Here is a 21559-nt window from a genome sequence, read left to right as displayed (position 1 = left end):
TTAGGAAGGGCTTCCCTGATGGTTCAGCGGTAACGAATCTGCTTGCGATGCAGGAGCCTCTGATCCCTGGGTCAGGAAGATTCCCTGGAGGAGGAATGGCAACCCACTCCAGTATTCTTGCCTGGAAAAAAATCCCATGGACAGAGGAGGCTGGCGGGCTACAGTCCTTGGGGTCACACAGAATCAAATACTGCGGAGAGACTGAGCAACCCTGCTTACCAAGGACAGTGCTCAGCTGTGCTTTATACCCGCTGCTTCACAGCTACTTGTCCCCTGTATCCTCTTACAAACTCACACCAGTATCGGTCAGTGGCTTTGGCAGGATGAAGAGTTTCATTCAGTGTCTCTACTATCCTGTGTTTTTTTCCATCTCCCAGCACCTAAAAAGGGAGCCCAGGGAGGCACTGTGGAGCAGTAACGATGGTAACAATAGTAGCCAACATTTCCAGTAGCCTGGCAGTTTCTCCAAGCCAGGCACAGTTCTGAGTGCTTTACTCATGAGTCCCTGTAGGGTAGCCACTGTTGATACCCTGTTTTGTAGTTCAAGATACCAAAGCAGCTTTAACCAAAATCACACAGCCAGCAGGGAGCAGAGCTGGGATTCTGGTTTGAAGTTAGAGATGAGGTTTGAATCTCAGCTTGTTGCTTACTGAGTCTGAGGCCTTCCATTAATTACTTAATTCTGAGCCTTGGTTTCCTCATCTGTAAAATGGGTCTAATAATCTCCTCTTTGACCTATATAGAGATTAAATAAGACTGCAAATCTGAAAGTGCCCGTGCCTGATAAATGATTAACAACTATTTTTAAAAGTTCCTTGGCAGGTAAGACAGAGACGAGAAAAACGTGTTTTCATGTTAGAAAAATGCCTCCCAAGTCTTTTCTATCATGTCATGTTGTGAAGGTAATTTGATTTCAGTGTGGACATTCTCTGGCAAGGAGTTTATGAGACAGACCCAGGTTAGACAGGTAACACACAGAGGCTGAGTGTTCTTCCCACCAAAGGAGGGCCTTCCAGCATATGGTATTTTTTTGCTCATCAGATTAGATTGGTCTAGAATAAAAAATAGAACAAGCGGACACGAATTAGAAAAGGCAATGTAAAGATCACACTGAAGCCATCCAGAAGAGCCTGATAGCTTTTAATCATTCTATGTTGGCTTGCTGCATCTTAAAACATTTTCTTTCAAATCAAGTCACAGCCGTGTGCACTTTAAGCTGTGGCCGTCATGAACAAATATGAAAAGAGGCAGAGTTAAAACAGCTCAGTACCAATGGTTATCCATTAGTCTGAGGTGATCTAATGCAAATGACCTTCTAGGAGACTTGTGAAGAAACCGGAGAAACAGGATTTCAGATATGAGTTTCTGTATAACTGAGTGACAGCTCTGTGGTATTTGTTGTCTAGTTTGATCAAGGTCATAGTGGTTTTAGGAAGCCAGTCCTCCCACCAAGCAGCTCGTTATAATTGAAAATAAAAGAAGATTCCCAGGTACGGAGAGCGAGACGTCTATGAGATATATTCAAAGGTGGTAAAGTGAGCACCCTCCTCTTCTACTGTGGAACTGAAAATATATTACTGTGAAAACTCACCCATCACTGCCACCATCCTTTGTTTTAAATGTTTTGGCAAGAAAGAGATTACCATCTGTACTGTCTGCTCCCATTCTCTTTGAATTCCTTTGAAAACCTGGAGTTCTCCCCATGCTTAGTTCTAAAAGCCAATTTAGTGTCTTAAATGATCAATTCTTTAGATGGCAAATTTGGTACAATGAATTTACTTCATTCAAGGAATGCCATATTAGAGTGGCTGGATACTCAGAAGGAAACGCAGCGTATACCTGCTCTCATTCTTAGAATGCTGTGCAAGGAACACGGCCTCCATGGTGGGAGCAGTATGGAATTTTACCTTCTTTAATACTCGGCTTACTTGTGGCTTCATTTTCTCATTGCAACCATTGTTTGCTTGGATCAGAAAAATCCAGGCTAGTGATTCAACTGGGACAAGAGGTAAATGACAGCTGGGATGGGGGTCAAACCAAGCCTTAAGGGGCCCTCATGTTGGGCACCTAGAACTGGGCAATCCGTCCAGATTAACTGTGGAGCTTTTCCAGAACAGCACGAACTTCCTCTGGATGGTAGTTCCAAGGACCAGGTTTACCCTGCAAGAGAAATGAGTCAGCATTTCCAGATTTCCAACTTGCGGGAATATGTAGGTCTGGGGCTGAGCTGAGCTGAGAGATGTGAGCTGGTGACATCTTTGTGGAAGTCATCAGGATGGTGCAGTCAAGGGCAGATGTCCATGAGATAGATGAGAGCACCCAGGGAAAGCGTGTGGAATGGCACCAACATGTAATGGGAAGACTGGACAAAGAAGCAGGAGGAAAACCAGAGCAGGTAAAGAGGATAGTTTCAAAAGGAAAAAGGGATGTAGACAAATAAGCTTCTCTTCCACAGCTGGACCTTCAGACCAGCCACCTCTCACATCAAGTTCTGCTCACTCTGCATCAAACCACCTCTGCCTGTCTAATCCCATGGCCTCAGTTCAGCCCTCTTCACCTCCTGTTTGGGCAACAACCACCCCAGCTCCTTCAGTCCATTCTTTTTTTTTTAATTGGAGTATATTTGCTTTAGAGTGTTGTGTCTGTTTCCTCCAGCCCATTCTTCACCTAGTAGTCCACGATCTTTCTAAAGTAGAGATCTGATTTGTGCTTCTCCGTGGCTCACAACTCTTCAGTGGCTCTTTGCTCGCAGATGTAGGCTGAACTCCTCGGTCCAGAATGAGCCTTTTATAATGGAAATGGCCCAACCCTCCACACCCTGCCCTAACACACCTCAGGGCTTGTCTCTCCTTCCTGTATTTGCAATGCTTTTTACTCACCAGGTTCACGTGGCAGCCTCCTTATCCTAAGCAGGTGTCACCTCCTCTGAAAAGCCTGCCCTTCCTCAGGGTTCAGGAAATTTATCGTCTGAGAGCCAGATCTATCCTGATGTCTCACACCCTTTCCTTTACATACTGTCTATGCTGGTTTTGTGCTATAATAGCAAACCTGAAGTGTTTCAGTGGGGATTGTTTGGCCCCCATGCAGTCATATTTCCTATCTGGCCCTTTGCAGTCCGTGCCCTGGAGCCTTACAGCACCCGGGAAGCTGTAACGCTCTATTTATGCCTTCTTATTCCCTGCTCCTCCAGATGTGAGTACTTTGAAGTAAGTTGAGGCTCCTTTTAAACTTGCGCTTGTGTTTCCAGAACTTGCTCAGGGCCTAACCCCAGGTAGGGACTCAGTACCCAGCTTGCCTCAATCAGGCCACCTCAGTACTGTGTCACAGGGGACGGGAAGGGAAGAAGGACTCAAACCCTCATGCTGTGACCCTTAGCATTCTGAGAATGTGTGTGCAGGTTGTTGCTTGTTTCACCGGCATAAGTAAGGCCCACCTGACCCACGGGCAGAGAGGCACCCCAGAACTGGGCTTCATATGCTCCCCCAGGTTTGAATCCCTTCAGCAGATGTAAAACCTAATTTCTATCCTCTCAGGCGAGGCTAGTGATTCCCAGGTGGCACTAGTGGTAAAGAATCTGCCTGCCAACGCAGAAACCACAGGAGACACAGTTTTGATCCCTAGGTTGGGAAGATCCGCTGGAGAAGAAAATGGCAACCCACTCCAGTATTCTTGCCTGGAAAATCCCATGGACCGAGGAGCCTGGTGGGCTACAGTCCGTGGGGCTGCAGAGAGTCAGACAAGACTGAGTGACTGCGCAAGGCACAACACACAACAGGGGAGGCTCACAGCGCCCCCAGGATCAGAAGCTGTGCTCCCTTCCTCCACCCTCACCAAGCTGGAAGCATTGGAGGGGTACATGATCACCAGGAAAGCAGACTGGGCTCAGGTCCTGCCTCAGCATGTGCCGCTCCAAGCTACAGAGGAGGTGGTCTTCCAGCCTCTACACCCATTCCAGGTTCAGGCCTGTTTCAGGGATTAGCAGCTTCAGACCCTCCCACTCCCATCCCATCGGAGAGGATTTAGAATTGAAATAGGAGCCTTGTGCAACTTGGCCTTAGGCAAGTCTATTTCCTCCTCTGAGCACTGTTCTCGATATGGAAACATTGTCTCTCAAAGCAAATGAGGGCTGGGCCAGTCTTCTGCATTCAGAAGGCACCCGGGAAGCTGCAACACCAGTCCAAATGCCTTTCTTATGCATTATTCCATCCCCTGTGAGGTGGGGGTGCATGTCTCCATTTTAGAGAAGAAACTGAAGCTCCAAGAGGGGAAAGGACTTGCCTGTTGTCACGTGGCTGGTAAATGACCAGGCAGCGATTTGAAACACAGTCCTCTCTCTGCCCTTACCCTGCCCTCCCTGGGTCCCCTGCCACAAGTCCCCACCTTGTACAGGATCCTGCCCTCCTGGAGCACATAGAGCCGCTCTGGCAGTGCTGCGTAGCACGAGCTGCTCTGGTTCTTCATTGTGTCTACCACCACGGGGCACTGGGGGCTCCTGTCCAGCAGCAGGTGGGCTGCCCGCAAGCGGTCCTGGAGATTCCGGTGATTCTTGATGTCCACGTTGTTCTTAAAAGCCCAGCCATCTGTAACAGAAAGATCTGCAGGTTAGATACCGCCCCACTTTTAACTGAGGGTCCCAGATGGAGGACTTCTCAACTTTCGCACTACTGACAATTTGGGCTAGATAATTCTTTGTTGTAGGGGCTATTTGGTGTGTTGTAAGGTGTTAAGCAGCATCTTTGGCCACTACACACTAGATGTCCGTGGTGTCACCTTGCCTTCAGCTTGTGACAACCGAAAATGTCTCAGACATTGCCAAATGCCCTCTGCGGTACAAAAATTACCCTGGGTTGAGAACCACTGCTGTCACACCATCTCCTCCAGGAAGCCTTCCTTGATATACTCGGCTGTGTGATATTGGGCAGGCTCTTTAAATCTTTTTAAATTCTCAGTTTTCCCATCTGCTAAATGAATTAAAAGAACCCACATTTCAGTTGGCTGTAAGGCTTACCTGAGATAATTCTGTAGAATTCCCAGTATTCTACCTGGTTCATTGTAGCTGCTATTGACTTACCTTGCCTGACTGCTCCAAAATAGCAGACAAGTAGAGAAGCCAGTTTTCATTCTTTTTTTTTTTTTTTTTCAGTTTTCATTCTCTACTACAGGTGTTCTACTATTTTTCTCTGGATGCCCCACCCTCACCCTGAAACAAATCTATTTAAGATTGCTTCACTTTAAATCAGTGGCCCCCAACATTTTTGGCACTAGGATCCGGTTTTTGGAAGACAGTTTTTCCACGGACTGGGTGGTGGGTGGGGGGACGATTTGGGGATGATTCAAGTGCGTAACATTAATTGTGCACTTTATTTCTATTATTATTATATCAGCTGCAACTCAGATCATCAGGCATTAGATCCTAGAGGTTGGGGACCCCTGCTTTAAAGGGGAGGGGATTTTCAATTGGCTTCACTGGCCGAGATGCCCATCTGCCAACTTAAATGAGCTGGTCCTCATTAGTGAATGGGCCCACAGGTTGAAAAAATATCCTAAACTGGTACTGGCCTTGCCCTTCTACTCTCCCCATATCTGGGGAGATTGGAACCCAGATAATGTGGTATGGGTTCTTTCAGAAGCCATGGGGCCTGCATTTATAATAGTTGCCTCCCAGGGTAATGTAAGCTGCTGAAGTCGACCAGCAGAACTGGCTCCTCCTTCTTGTGCTTCAAAGTCCTCTCAAAGTACTCTTCCCTTAGGAAAACCCAGGATCAGAAGAAATTCATATCCAGTTACAACAGCCTGGACTCAGTTTAAAGTATTTATTAACTGCCCCAAGACAGCTAAACTTTGCTGATGACAGTAACACCAACTTATGCGTGTCGTGTCTAGGCGAGCAGTCTGTTCCATCCATTAGCTCCCTGGCGCTTCACGGGATGTCCTTCTCATCCCCACCCTGCGGCTGGGAGTGCGGAGGCCCAGAGGGCAGCAGTGACCCGCCTCCCCACCTTTAACTGTGAGTTCTTCAGAGACAGGCGCTGCATGCACCTCTTATCTCTGTGTGTCCCTTGGCCCAGCACAGGGCTGGACACATAGTAGGTACTCAGTAAATTCTGTTAAGTGGGTTATTCTGGGAGACCTGTGTGTGCATGCTCAGTCGTGTCTGACTCTTTGCGAATCTATGGACCGTACGCTGCCAGGCTCCTCTGTCCTTGGGATTCTCCAGGGAAGAATAATGGAGTAGGTTGCCATGCCCTCCTCCAGGGGATCTTCCCAACCCAGGGACTGAACCTGTGTCTCTTATGTCTCCTGCATTGGCAGGTGGGTTCTTAACCACTAGTGCCACATGGGAAGACTTGTTCTGGGAGATAGGTGCTATTATTCTATTTTAGTGGCACAGAAGTGGGCATGGAAGGTAAGCTGTCCAGATCACGTGGCCAGCCCGTGATGCAGCTAGGGCAATCTTCCTACCACAACTCATGCCTCCCTGTAATTTACCTGAACAGACACGTGGTATGTGGGGGAAAAGGAAGTCAACTGATTGGCTCAGACCTCCTAGGATTGGAGGACACTGGCTCTGTGCATTTTAGTTCTGGGATTCAGGCCTTACCTACTTCTGACTGATGGAGTGAGTACCCTGGGGAAGGAGTTGGGGAGGAAGAAGAAATGCTTGAACTAGGAGTGGCCCAGCACAGAGGATACACAGCACAGAAACCAGTATAGGTCAGGGCTGGAATAGGAAGCCTTTCCCTCAGTGGCTTGACATGGACAGCCCTGGGTCCAGGAAAGGGTTCAACCTGCTCGGTCGGATTCCAGGAGAAAGCAGGGGAGGAGACAGGTATCAGGAAATTTCTGTGATGACCCAACTGCTCTTGTTGCACTTTGCAACTTGTTCTTTTAGAGATTAAAGCTGGATTCTCTACAACATTATTACTCCAAGCGTGGTCCCTGGACCAGCAGGTTCAACACTACCTGGGGGCATGACTTAAAGCGCCCAGTCTCAGGCCCCCCTCTGCTGCCCTGTGATCCAGAACCTGCATCTTAACAAGCTTACCAGGTGACTCGCGTGCACTTTAAAGACTGAGCAGCACTGCCCCCAGAGTTAAATCAGCTTTGGCAGAGCTTCCACCATCAACTGTGCGAACATCAAGGCATCGCCTCCTCTCAGCCATGGAGACCCTGACACCTGTAGGTGCCTGAGTTCTCTTTCCTTTCACTGATGGCTGCTGCTCTCCCAAAGGGTATTTAACAAAGAAACACACAGTTCTTGACTTTGCTCTACTGTTGCCTATGCTGTTTATTTTGAATTTTATTTTGGAAATGTTCAAATATACATAAAAGTAGAGAGAACAGTTTAATGAACCTCCACGTAACTGTTACCCTATGCTAATATTTTTAATTGCCCCAAAGTCTTCAATGAAGATAGAAGCTGCCAGTTAAATGAGCATAGTGTTAGGCTGAAAGCAGTTCTCTAACCTCTGGGTGCATATAAATTAAGACGCAATGGGCCTAGGATGGGCCCTGGAAGATGCATTTTCAACAGGCAACCCACATGGCTCAGACACGAGGGATCTAGGACCACTCTGGGGAAAGGGCTGATGGAGCAGCTTTGTTGATAATTAATAACAATCTCTAAACACATGGATAAGCCAGCAGGCTAATACTGGTCTAAATGCTCACTTATTCACCCAACTTTCACTGAGCTCTGACTCTATAACATGGACTCTACCAGGTGCTGAGTGACAGATGACTGAAACAGCTTCTTGTCTTGTGGGGTGATGGGGTGAGTAAATAATTCTCATTTCACTCAGCCACATGAGCCTTCTTGCCTTCTCCAACCTCAGAGTTTGAGGCTTGGGCCAAACTCTTGGGTTCAGTTCCCATAAAAATCAGAAAGACAGGGATGTGTCTGATTATCCTGTAAAGTTCAAGAGGCTTCGACCAAGCTGTAGAAGTTTCAGGAAGGACATGTCTGCCCGTGGTAAGGCAGGACTTTCTCAAAGAGCTGTTCAGCAAAGGAACAAGATTTCCTATTAAATAATGAAGATAAGCCATCACCTATTAGGAGCTGAAACAAGGATTGCAGCCTCAGCTAAAAGCTGGCCCAGAGCAGGGGTTCTCAAAGTGTGGTCCCCTAATCCATAGCTTCAGCATCACTCAGAGATGGCTAGAAATGTAAATTTTTAGGCCCCACCCCAGGTTTAACTCCAACTCAGGGTGGGGTCCAGCAGTGTGCTTTCACAAGCCCTGGTGCTTCTGGCACTCGCAATGCTTGGGAACCATGGATGGAGATGAACCAGGGAGAAGCTCCCTTGGAGCTTGGAGAGCCTTAGGATGGATCTCACACATCGCGAGAGAGCCGCCGTTTCATTCATGACATTTCACAAGGTCTAAATTCCTTGTGATTAATTGCGCTCAGATGAGCTCCTCCCCCTGATTCCCCAACTTACCCACTCAATGTTAGAAGCACTCCAGGTTTCTGCTCTGTGTGACTAGCAGAGAGCACAGACTATGGAGTTAGCGAGTAGCAGCGACTGAGTTAGGTCCTCAACAAATAGTGACTCTTTCCTTCTCTCTTCCTCTTCTTCCCACCCCCAACCATGAGTGAAGGGGAGAGGGAAGGACATCTTTTTTTACCTGATGCATGTGCTTCTTCGATGTAAATGATGAGAAAATCTGCTACAGAACCAAAATCTTCAATAAGTCTCTTGAATTGGTCAAATTTGAAAATAAATGAAGGTCAGGTGCAACTTCCAAAATTCAGCACCAAGGGTCTGTTGCCTAAAACAAATGGTACCATCATCAACCAATAATCGACACATAGCATTTCTTTTGCAAGCACCGTCTTCACTCCTGCTTTCATTGTTACCTTTATTTCCTCTCTAAGATGGAGACAGGGCACAGTGCGGCGGTGGGGGGGCAGAAGCTTAGAACACGTGATTTAGCAGAGGCTAGAGCCAGTCCTCTTGCCTGGAGAATCCCATGGGCGGCGGAGCCTGGTGCACTGCAGTCCATGGGGTCGCTAAGAGTCAGATACAACTGAGCGACTTCCCTTTCACTTTTCACTTTCACGCACTGGGGAGGAAATGGCAACCCACTCCAGTGTTCTCGCCTGGAGATTCCCAGGGACGGGGGAGCCTGGTGGGCTGCCGTCTGTGGGGTCGCACAGAGTCAGACACGACTGAAGCGACTTAGCAGCAGCAGCAGCAGAGCCAGCTGACTCCTCTCCAGAATGAAGGGATTCTATCAGGCAGTTTCAGTGGACCACCTGCTCTCACTGGGAAGGAAATAATGACAAAAAGAGCCCCTTTCATGCAGTGATAAGGCAGGCACCCATCTGTTCTGTCATCAATGTGATTAGTGTACTGCAAGGTGGGTGATTTTTTACCCTCTGGCTTATAGGCTTGTTTCATGTCACACAGCAGGTCAATGCTGGCGTTAAACCCAACATTCTGGCTTCCCGATTCTCGATATGGTGCTCTTTCTATTCAAAGCACCTGTTTCCTCACCCACAAATGGACATAATAACAATACTTACCTGATAGGACTGTTCTAAGGATTAGGTAAGTTAAAGCAGATAAGGGCTTAGAATGGTGCCTACCCATAGTAGGTACCCAATAAGTGTAATATTGCTCAAACTACCACACACTTGTACTCATATCACACGCTAGTAAAGTAATGCAAAATTCTCCAAGCCAGGCTTCAGCAATATGTGAACTGTGAACTTCCAGATGTTCAAACTGGTTTTAGAAAAGGCAGAGGAAACAGAGATCAAATTGGCAACATCCGCTGGATGATCAAAAAAGCAACAGAGTTCCAGAAAAACATGTATTTCTGCTTTATTGAAATAAATAAATAAAACATTTATTTCTGCTATGCCAAAGCTTTTGCCTGTGTGGATCACAATAAATTGCGGAAAATTCTGAAAGAGATGGGAATACCAGACCACCTGACCTGCCTCTTGATAAACCTGTATGCAGGTCAAGAAGCAACAGTTAGAACTGGACATAGAACAACAGACTGGTTCCAAATAGGAAAAGGTATACGTCAAGGCTGTATATTGTCACCCTGCTTATTTAACTTATATGCAGAATACATCATGAGGAATGCTGGGCTGGAGAAAGCACAAGCTGGGATCAAGATTGCCAAGGGAAATATCAATAACCTCAGATATGCAGATGACACCACCCTTATGGCAGAAAGTGAAGAACTAAAGAGCCTCTTGATAAAAGTGAAAGAGGAGAGCGAAAAAGTTGGCTTAAATCTCATGGCATCTGGTCCCATCACTTCATGGCAAATAGATGGGGAAACAGTAGCTGACTTTATTTTGGGGGACTCCAAAATCACTGCAGATGGTGATTGCAGCCATGAAATTAAAAGACGCTTATTCCTTGGAAGGAAAGTTAGGGTAAGGGTAAGGTGAAGTCGCTCAGTTGTGTCCAACTCTTTGCGACCCCGTGGACTGTAAGCTACAGGCTTCTCTGTCCATGGGATTCTCCAGGCAAGAATACTGGAGTGGATTGCCATTTCCTTCTCCAGGGGATTTTCCCGACCCAGGGATTGAACCCGGGTCTCCCGCATTGGAGGCGGACACTTTAACCTCTGAGCCACCAGGGAAGGAAAGTTATGACCAACCTAAACACATATTCAAAAGCAGAGACATTACTTTGTCCACAAAGGTCCGTCTAGTCCAGGCTATGGTTTTTCCACTGGTCATGTACGGATGTGAGAATTGAACTGCGAAGAAAGCTGAGCGCCGAAGAATTGATGCTTTGAACTGTGGTGTTGGAGAAGACTCCTGAGAGTCCCTTGGACCGCAAGGAGATCCAACCAGTCCATTCTGAAGGAGATCAGCCCTGAATATTCATTGGAAGGACTGATGTTGAAGCTGAAACTCCAATACTTTGGCCACCTGATGTGAAGAGCTGACTCATTTGAAAAGACCCTGATGCTGGGAAAGATTGAGGGCAGGAGGAGAAGGGGATGACAGAGGATAAGTTGGCTGGATGGCATCACTGACTCGATGGACATGGGTTTGGGTGAACTCTGGGAGTTGGTGATGGACAGGGAGGCCTGGCGTGCTGCGGTTCATGGGGTCACAAAGAATCAGACACGACTGAGTGACTGAACCGAACTGAATAAGTGTAAGCTCTCATCTCCTCTCTGAGCTGTTAAGTGGGAGCAGTGGAGAAGGCTCCAGAAAGAGTGAAACGTGGGGATTGGTCACATAATTGGCTGGGCCAGGGCAAAATGAAAATTCAAGGCCTTTCATTCAAAAAGTGGGGGAAAGTGCCAATAAATATATTAAAATATAGTTTTCTGGTACAGTATCTCTCTTGCCCTGGCATGCTGCTTTTTAGTTGCTATTTAATATCGGGTTCCCCTGGGCACAGAGATATTCATAGGGTGAATGTAGACTCTCACAGTCACCCAGGAGGCCCCAAACTCTGCATTCATGTATGTGTATTTGTGGCTGCTGGCTACCAGCTTTCCTTTCCCTCCAGCTACCAGACCAACGTACCAGGCCCCCGCCAGGAGCACAGAAACTGAGCCAGACATGTCATCCTCCCACCTGCCATCTCCCAAACCCACAGGGTATTGCAACTTCCATGCAGGGACATGCTCGGTACCTCGAGGAAAGGAGTGGGGGCAAAAGCCTTCTCCCATTAAGTCACCCCAGTCACTTGCCAAATGGATTCGTGGCACTGTCAGCTCAGGCTGGGGATGGCCACCTCCATGCTCTCCTGTGAGATACTGCAGGATGCCCACACCTGACCCTAACCTTTCCTATTCCTGGGTCCAGATCCTCTCTGGGCCTGAAGGTGGCAGCAGCCACTGGGTGGGAGCAAGGAGGTTGGATAGGCTGGGGCCCTGGGAGTCCAGGAGTGGTCCTGGGAGAACTATTAGGGGTCGGGGAGAGGGAGGAGGGAGGCTGTAGGAAACAGGAACCTGTGTGAGCCAAGGATCCAAGTCTCTGAGGCATGTCCAATTGTCCAAAAAGTCTTCTCTTGCAAAATACAAATTAAAGATAAAACTATCAAGAATTTCAAGACAGTTCTGGCAGAGCACTCAGTTCAGTCGCTCAGTCGTGTCTGGCTCTTTGCGACCCCATGAACCACAGAACGCCAGGCTTCCCTGTCCATCACCAACTGTCGGAGTCCACCGAAACCCATGTCCATCGAGTCAGTGATGCCATTCAACCATCTCATCCTCTGTCGTCCCCTTCTTCTCCTGCCCTCAATCTTTCCCAGCATCAGGGTCTTTTCAAATGAGTCAGCTCTTTGCATCGGGTGGCCAAAGTATTGGAGTTTCAGCTTCAGCATCAGTCCTTCCAAAGAGCGCTCAGCCCCTTCTGAATAAGCACCCTTCGTGATTCACTGGTCCCATACCCAGGAAGACAGCCCTGGGTGAGAGCCTTCTGTAACTCCTCCAGCAGGTCCTGCACTGTGGCATGGCCAGTTTAAGTGTCTGCATCCCACAGTCTACTCACTGCCCCTGAGGGCAGGGTCTGTTCCTCATTCTTCCTCACATCCGCAGCACTGAGTATACCCTCATCGCAATACAAGCATTCATTCAGTGCGAATAAGGTGCATAGTCCTCCGCCACACACTACGGATTCAGCACAGAGCAGAAGCAGCAGGTCTCTGCCTGTGTGCAATTAGAATGTGAAAGTGTTAGTTGCTCAGAAGTGTCAGATTCTTTGCGACCCTATGGACTGTAGCCCACAAGGCTGCTCTGACCATGGAATCTCCAGGCAAGAATACCGGAGTGGGCTGCCATTTCGTTCTCCAGGGGATCTTCTCGACCCAGGGATCGAACCTGGGTCTCCTGCATTGCAGGCAGATTCTTTACCGTCTGAGCTGCCAGGGAAGCCCCTATGCAACTGAAGATCTGTTTAATGGGGAGACAGGCAGGAAACAAGAAAATACATAAAAGAAGTCATTTCAAGTTGTGATAAGTGTCAGGAAAGAGACTATAAGAGTGACTTAACATTGGTGGGTCAGGGGAGGCCTCTGAGGAGATGCCGTTTACCCTGAGAAATAGGAAAGAGCCAACCATGGGCAAAGGGAGAAGAGGGTCATTCCAGGCAAAGGGGCGCCATGTCCAGAGGCCCAGGAGGGACAGAGCTTGGTGTATTGAAAGATCTGCAAGGCCACTGTGGCTGGAACCAGGCCAAGGGCAGTGACAGATGTAACTGGAGAGGTAGGTAGGGCCAAAGCAGGCAGGCTCTCCTATGCCGTGGCATAGAATGTGGATTTTCTTCCAGGTCCAAGGGGACATCATGGAGATAAAGCAAGGATGGTGGACATTTGTTGCAATTTTGGCTGCCCAGCCTGTAGCCTTCCTTCCTGCTTGGAATTCCCTATTTTGTGTACTATTAATAGGGGATTGTGCCCAGTCTTGCTCTATGGAAGAGAGATGGGCCAGGTCCATTCTCCCTCCCAGCGGCTAGGGCACAGGCTGGCTGGTTGGACCCTCCCACGTAGTTCTTTGATTCTGGAGTGACTGAGATGGTAGAACCCATCCACGCCCCAGTGGTAGAGCCGCAAGGGGATGGTGAAGTCCCTACAGTGGAGAGGGATTTCCCGTGGCAACCACAGTGTCAGCAGCTTCCAGGCCCAACTGCTGAAACTAAAAGATTGTTCAGGGCCAGTGCTCCTGCTGTGACTGATTCTGGGGAGCCTGTAACATTTTTCTAACACACTTGGCATTTATACACGTGGAAATGCATGTGACTAAGAAACCCCGAGTGAGTTTCTGTTGCTTACAAGCCAAAACTCTGATTGCTACTGTAAGCTACGAGATGAAAAATGATAGGCTGACCCTGTAGAATGGGCCTGGCTGCTCAGTGGAGAAAGGATTGAGAGTGAGAACAGAGGAGGGGCAGAAGCAGTTAGGGGTAGCTGGGGAAATCCACAAGGGAGTTAATGGGAGTCTAGGCTGGTGTGTGTGTACAGGGGGAAGGGGCAAAGGTAGAACTGGTGGGACTTGTCGAATGATGGGGAGTGGAGGACATTTTGACTTGCTTGTGGTTTCTTTGGTTAGTTATTTCTTTAACTTGTTCCACAAAGGATTTAAAGGAGCTTACACATATAATAAAATATGAAATAAAAAATTTTGAAAGCCGTGGCCCTCCAGGGGGCTCAGATCTCAAGCATTCATTGTACTGCTGCTGCTGTGCCAAGTCATGGCTGACTCTTTGCGACCCCATGGACTGCAGTCCGCCAGGCTCCTCTGTCCATGTGATTTCCCAGGCAAGAATACTGCAGTGGGTTGCTATTTCCTTCTCCAGGGAATCTTCCTGACCCAGGGATCGAACTAGAATCTCCTGCATTGGCGGATGAATTCTTTACCCCTGGGCCACCTGGGAAGCCCATGCATTCATTGTAACTGAGCTAATATTGACTGAGTTTCCAGATGGCCAAGGAAAAGGAGAAACATGATTGCTTACATATTCCTCATTTTTCAGTACCTGAGGAGAAAGCAGGCCTGTTCCACTGGAGATACAAAGTTCTTGTCATCCTTGCCGCGCAGATGACCTCACAGGAGGCCCTAGGAGGCACTGGGAGGGCCTCAGCGGGTTGCCTCCTCACCCCATATGACAAGTTTGCTCAGGTCACAGCAGGGGAGGCTCAGAGGCCAGTCATAGCCAAGTGGCTAGCTATTGGCCTCCAATGACCCCAGGGAGTTACACTTCAGATAAGAACTGAGGAGATTTAAGGTCAGGACCAGAGCCAAATATGAGCTGTCTGGAAATTTGTTTTTAATGGGATAAAAATTTCAACATCCACTGATTAGGACGTGAAGAAACACAGTCATTTGTTTAATTATTTATAGTGTGGCTGGGTGCAGTGATCAGTATTGAGGGCAAAGTTTCAACTGAGTTCCCTGCTTTTTTGGTAGCAGACGGAAAATGGATAGAGGCAAGGGGGTGGCCAGATTGGGGACTGGCCCCCTGCCCATGTCCACAGGCCACACTGCGGAGGACACCAGTTCAAGAACATCAAGCAAGTACTGACTGTCAAGTCCAGCTTGTTTGTATAAGTGGGGAAACGGCTCTGTGGTAGCACTAGACTCAAACCCATCACTGGTTAACTTACTGGTCAACCTCCAAATCAGTAAATTAATCCCCACACCAGGCTCTCTTAGCAGGGAAAACCAACCTGTTTATAGTTACTAGATGACCCCTTATAAATATACTTGGAGAGATTTTAGAAGATTTTAAATGGGGGGTGAAATAAATCTAGTTTCAGATTAATGGCCAGGTTCTAAGAAAAGCGATCATCCAGATTTGCCTTCTACCCCAACGTGGCAGTTATCAGTGTTGCGTGGGGTGTATTTCTGGTGTGTGCAGGTGCATGTACCTGCAGAGGATAAGAGGTGGCTGAGAGTTTCTCTGATATTCTGTTTTTTTATCCAACATTAGAAAGCACACCACCTGAGAGTCAGGAGTCTCAAGTTCTTGTTCGGACTCTACAAGAACTCTCTGTGTGACTCTGAGCAAGTCCTTTACCTCTCTGGGCCTTTGCATCTGAAAAAATGAAAGGGTTGCTTTATATGATCTGTAAAGAGTCTTCCCAAATCCCAAAGAAAGGCAATGCCAAAGATGCTCAAACTATCACACAATTGCACTCATCTCACATGCTAGTAAAGTAATGCTCAAAATTCTCCAAGCCAGGCTTCAGCAATATGTGAACTGTGAATTTCCAGATGTTCAAGCTGGTTTTAGCAAAGGCAGAGGAACCAGAGATCAAATTGCCAACATCGCTGGATCATCAAAAAAGCAAGAGAGTTCCAGAAAAACATCTGCTTCTGCTTTATTGACTATGCCAAAGCCTTTGACTGTGTGGATCACAATAAACTGTGGAAAATTCTGAAAGAGATGGGAATACCAGACCACCTGACCTGCCTCTTGAGAAACCTATATGCAGGTCAGGAAGCAACAGTTAGAACTGGACATGGAACAACAGATTGGTTCCAAATAGGAAAAGGAGTACGTCAAGGCTGTATATTGTCACCCTGCTTATTTAACTTCTATGCAGAGTACACCATGAGAAGCGCTGGGCTGGAAGAAGCACAGGCTGGGATCAAGATCGCAGGGAGAAATATCAATAACCTCAAATATGCAGATGACACCATCCTTATGGCAGAAAGTGAAGAGGAACTAAAAAGCCTCTTGATGAAAGTGAAAGAGGAGAGTGAAAATGTTGGCTTAAAGTTCAACATTCAGAAAACGAAGATCATGGCATCTGGTCCCATCACTTCATGGCAAATGGATGGAGAAACAATGGACACAGTGTCAGACTTTATTTTTCTGGGCTCCAAAATCACTGCAGATGGTGATTGCAGCCATGAAATTAAAAGACGCTTACTCCTTGGAAGGAAAGTTATGATCAACCTAGACAGCATATTAAAAAGCAGAGATATTACTTTGCCAAGAAAGGTCTGTCTAGTCAAGGCTATGGTTTTTCCAGTGGTCATGTATGGATGTTAGAGTTGGACTGTGAAGAAAGCTGAGCGGTAAAGAATTGATGCTTTTGAACTGTGGTGCTGGAGAAGCCTCTTGAGAGTCCCTTGGACTGCAAGGAGATCCAACCAGTCCATTTTGAAGGAGATCAGTCCTGGGTATTCATTGGAAGGACTGATGCTGAAGCTGAAATTCCAATACTTTGGCCACCTCATGCGAAGAGTTGACTTGCTGGAAAAGACTCTGATGCTGGGAGGGATTGGGGGCAGGAGGAGAAGGGGACGACAGAGGATGAGATGGCTGGATGGTATCACCAACTCGATGGACATGAGTTTGGGTAAACTCTGGGAGTTGGTGATGGACAGGGAGGCCTGGGGTGCTGCGATTCATGGGGTCACAGAGTCGGACATGACTGAGCGACTGAACTGAACTGAAAGAGTCTTCCAGACCTTCCAGCCTGGGGCTCCAAAATGAGTCTGGATTTATACCTAAAGCATACAGCAGAGCTCTTTAGTGGACTGATGGGTTTCCAAACCTCTTACAGACTGTCTTTCTTTTTTATTTTTTTCCTTTTGAAAATTTTTATTTATTTTTTAATTGAAGGATAATTGCTTTATGAATTGTGTGGTTTCTGCCAAACATCAACACAGAATGTCTTTCTAATAAGCAGAACTGATTATGTTAACTCTGCTTGAAGATCCTTCTAAGAACTCACCAATACATTCAGAGTGAAGGCTCTTTGCTAAGACACAGAGGCCCCAGAAGCTCTAATCCCTGATGACATCTCCAGCCTCCTTCTTCACTCCTTCATGCTTCTCACACCCTACTTCTACCAAACTGACTGATGCCCCTCCCTGTATCAGACCTCTACTGGCCCTCCCCTCCACCCTGCTCTGTTCACCACTCTCCTCTTCCTCACCCATCCCGAGGCTTCAGCGCTTACACCATCAGCTCACCATTCTCTTCTCCAGGAAACCCTCCCCTGACCATCTTCCCACCTGACCCTACTCCTTCCTGAACTCCTTGGTTCCCTCTACCCCTCCATCATCTCCTTCCTTGAGCAATGAGATCTTCCAGTTGTGTTTATTTCTGTATCATCAGTACCTATTACTTCAGGGGACTCTGGACCAATGTGCTGAAATTCTATTTTATAAAAGTTTTTTTTTCATTGCTCAGACTCCTTCTCTCTCCATCATCAATTTCAGGTGCAGCAGCAGGGAGCAGAGGCAAATAGAACAGTATTAAAAAAGTACACTGAGGACTTCCCTGGTGATTCAGTGGCTAAGACTGCACTCTCAATGCAGGGGACCTGGTTTTGATCCCTAGTCAGGAAACTAGATTGCATGTGCCTCAACTAAGCATTCACATGCTGCAACAAAGACTGGTGAAGCCAAACAAATAAATATTTTAAAAAATTAAATGTACGCTGGCCCACTGGAAAGTAAGCAGTTAAAATAAGCAAGTAAATGCTGTGAATTGGCCATGAGGCACATTAGCGTTCATGAGGCTGGCCACTAGACCATCAAAAGCCAGCAAATTGGCGTGGTTCTATCACAGGAGTTGGCACGAGGTAGACTCACAGGAAACATGAGCTGATTCTCACTGTTCTTATCATCAGTGGTCACTTAGTGAATGTTTGCTGAATAAACCAAGGTCATTTCTGCACTGCAGTTTAAGATCATGAGCAAAAAAACTCTTACCCTTCCCTCTAATTGAAACACTCTTCCCTTTTCAAGCTACCAAAATCTTACTTATTTTTCAGGGCTCAATTCCAACACCACCTCCTCCAGGAAACCTTCCAAGCCCTGCAGGTGAAGTTCATACCTTTATAGTCTCCCCTCAGCCTCATGGAACTGTATGGATTTGTTATTACTTCTGTCTGTACCGTGAAACCATAAATTCCTCAAACAAAAGAGCAAGCTCTGACCCAGCTCTGAGTAGAGCCTGGCGCCTAGCTGAGGATCTAGCTCGAGGGAGGTGCTCATGAATGTCTGCTGAGGTACACTGGAAAAACAGGATGAAGAAGCCCGGATCCTGGGTCTGACTTGGTCACGCACTGGCTCTGCCACCTTTGCCCTCAGTTTCCTCCATTTCCCTTTTAAAATGAGAGCACTGGATCAGGCCAGCATCTCCCAGAGTGTGTTCTTTGGAACTAATATGACGATGATAGGATATCCCTCCAGCGGAGAGTGGGAAGTTGTATGTGTGTGTTAGGAAAATTAGTCAGTGCTGTGTGAAAGTTTTTCAAGTTTTTTTTTTTTTTTTTTTTTAAGCTTCAGGGCCTCTCAGAGACTCTTATGCTCATGCACATGATGAATTTCCAGGAGGAGAGGATGTACTGTGCTTAGTCGCTCAGTCACGTCTGACTTTTTGCTACCACATGGACTGTAGCCCACCAGGGTCCTCTGTCCACGGGGGTTCTTCAGGCAAGAATACTGGAGTAGGTTGCCATTTCCTTCTCCAGGAGATCTTCCCAACCCAGGGATCAAACCCAGGCCTCCCGTATTGCAGGTGAATTCTTTACCATCTGAGCCACCAGGGAAACCCAAGAATACTGGAGTGGGTAGCCTATCCCTTCTCCAGGGGATCTTCTGGACCCAGGAATCGAACTGGGGTCTCCTGCAGTGCAGGCAGATTCTTTACCAGTTGAGCTACCAGGGAAGCCCAGAGGAGAGTATACTATGCAGGATTTCTCAAACTATTTTGACCAGGGAACACTATCTAGTAAAGCATATCTATGGGATTTGGTTCCCAAAGAACACACTTTGAAAAACACTAGATTAGTCAGTAACCTCAGGGACCTTCTCTCCTCTGTTTGCGGTGTTCATGCCCTGGGATTTCCACAGCCGTGTCCCAAGGTGCCCCTGCCTGGGCAGGAGGATAACACTTGTGCTTGGGCAGCCAAGTGCTGGGTAGGAAGGATCAGTGCCCAGGAGAGGTCCAGGCAGAGATCCAGGAGTTGAGAAGGGAGGGAGAGCGGGAGAGCTGTAGGGATCTGAGCTGGTGTCCCAGGGGAGGCCTGAGAGCAGACCCTGCTGATGAGGAATGGTGGTGATGGAGGGGAAGGGTGTCAGCAAAGACAGAAAAGGGAAAGCACAAGGGATGTACAAGAGCCAGCAGTTCACCTGGAGGCAGTGTGCTGAGGGGAAGCCTGCAGGTGAAGTTGGGAAGGAAAACTGGAGTCAGTCCAGAGAGGACATAGAGAACAAGGCTGAGCCTGGACTTCATCCCGGATGCAGATGGGGCTGCTGAAGGTTGGTGAGCTGGGGTACCAGTCAGCCAGGGATATGTTTGTGGAAGGGTCATCTGGTGACCATCCTCAAGTTAGGTGGGAAGAGAGGGCAAGATGGGGAGGAGGAAGAGCAGGAAGAGCAGCTGTGAGGACAAAAGAGAAGCCTGAGCAGAGAGGCCTTTAAGAACCCAAACAGATAGAGCTGGTTTGTCTGGGAGAAGGAGAGAGAGAGATCTGCAACAAATATTTACTGGGCAACCGCCATGAGCCAGCAGCAGCCAGGGGGACCCAACAGCGGGTTAGAGCACAGCCTCCACTTGCATAGAGCTTGCAGGCTAGTGAAGAGGACAGACAATAATCAAACACCCACACATATGAATAATTATAAACCATGACAGGTGTGTAAAGCGAAGTTTAGGATATGAAGCATAGAAGAGGGGATTAACTGAGATCAGGGGACCGAGATCAGGGGGTGTCACTAAGCAAGAGTCTGAAGGATGAACCAGAGTGGACCAGATAGGGGCAGGGAGGTGGGGAGGGGATGGTGAAGACATCCCAGGCAGAGCAACTGTGCAGGAAGAGCGGCGCTCAAGGAGCTGATGGCTAGTGGGACTGGCTTGCCATCTGATTGCCTGGGAAGGTGGTGGTGTCACTTAGAAGAACAGAACCCAGGAGAAGTCCTTGTTTTCAGGAAGTGGGAAGAGGACAAGAAGCCGGAAAAGGAGCAGCTGGAGCAGTGGCATTCAGGCTTTCCACCCCACCTGCCCACCCCCTCAAACACCCCCATCCAAGCATGTCTCAAGCTTGGACCAGCCGTCTGACCTTGCATGAAGTCCCAGATGCTGCACCTCTCTCCTGACAGGCGGACTACAGGGCAGTTTGGGGCCAGACCCCCTTGTTCAGTCATGTCCTCCAGTCGCTGCCAACGGACCTTCAGGATAAACCAGAAATACTGGGCACTGAAGAAGGTAGGGATCCAGTTTTCATGGGAGAAGTGTGGGTTCCTGGTCATGCCAGTCTTCTCGCCCATGGCCAGGATGTTCTTCTTGACCCTCCTGGGAAAGAGCGTCAGGAGCACTTTGCCTATGGCTACATGCAGGGCCACCTGAAAGAGGACCCAGAGCCTCTTCAGCCATAGCCCTGGCGGGGGCAGCCCCATCACAACACAGCCAGAGCTGGCTCTGAGGCCGGTGGACAGAGAGGAAACCTCCCGGCCACACAGGGAGGAGCTGGACAAAGGTGACGGATGGCGGCAGCCAACCCAGACAGGAGGAAGGTGCCGGGACAGAAGGGGCTTGCCTTCCGGTCAATAGAATGGAAAATTTCAAGCCAGGGGCTAAAGGTCTGTTCTAATGACCATTTCAGACTTTTTGCCTTACTTAACCTTTGAGAGATACCTGGATGGGAAGATTTCAGGTCCTAAATTCTCCCTCTGATAAAATCAAAAAACAAAAGGTTTAAACCGGCACACTTAAAGGGATTCTGTGGTTCTTTAGAAAGGCTCTGTTGCAGTAAGTTCTACTGTTAATTATTTAATAATGTAAATTGTCCTTTTACTGCTGAAGGATGTTTTCTCACTCACAGCTTCTAGCTAGTGGTTGTGAATTTCTGGAGGCCTAGCCCTGCCCAGAGGATTTGGGTCTGGAAGCTCTCCAGGTAGAGACTGAACTGACATCCCCAAGGAAACCTGGGCCTGCTCCTTCCCTCAGCACTGAGGGTAGAGTAATAAATACAATGTTGCTCTTAGCTGGGTGCAGTGCAGAGCAGGGAAGGGTCAAGTAGACAGAAGAGTATCCTCCCTGTATTAAGTACAGAGAGGAAGGTTAAATGGGGCACTGGGAGCATGAAGAGGGGGCAGCTAATTCTGT

At 47.9% G+C, this 21559-nt stretch overlaps 1 protein-coding gene across 1 annotated transcript; it reads right to left on the bottom strand.

Moving 5' to 3' along the window:
- Window positions 1120–20947, bottom strand: DIO1 (deiodinase, iodothyronine type I). The gene is made up of 4 exons (XM_005678387.3): window positions 20514–20947; window positions 8629–8772; window positions 4381–4580; window positions 1120–2160 (listed from the first exon to the last, which is right to left on the bottom strand). Exons 1-4 carry the CDS (start codon window positions 20848–20850, stop codon window positions 2092–2094), a joined length of 750 nt encoding a protein of 249 aa, XP_005678444.2. The 5' UTR covers window positions 20851–20947; the 3' UTR covers window positions 1120–2091.

Source organism: Capra hircus, chromosome 3 (assembly GCF_001704415.2).
Source record: "Capra hircus breed San Clemente chromosome 3, ASM170441v1, whole genome shotgun sequence".
Classification (NCBI taxonomy): domain Eukaryota; kingdom Metazoa; phylum Chordata; class Mammalia; order Artiodactyla; family Bovidae; genus Capra; species Capra hircus.
The sequence above is the reverse complement of the archived record's forward strand: the minus strand, read 5'-3'. Positions and strand labels throughout refer to the sequence as shown.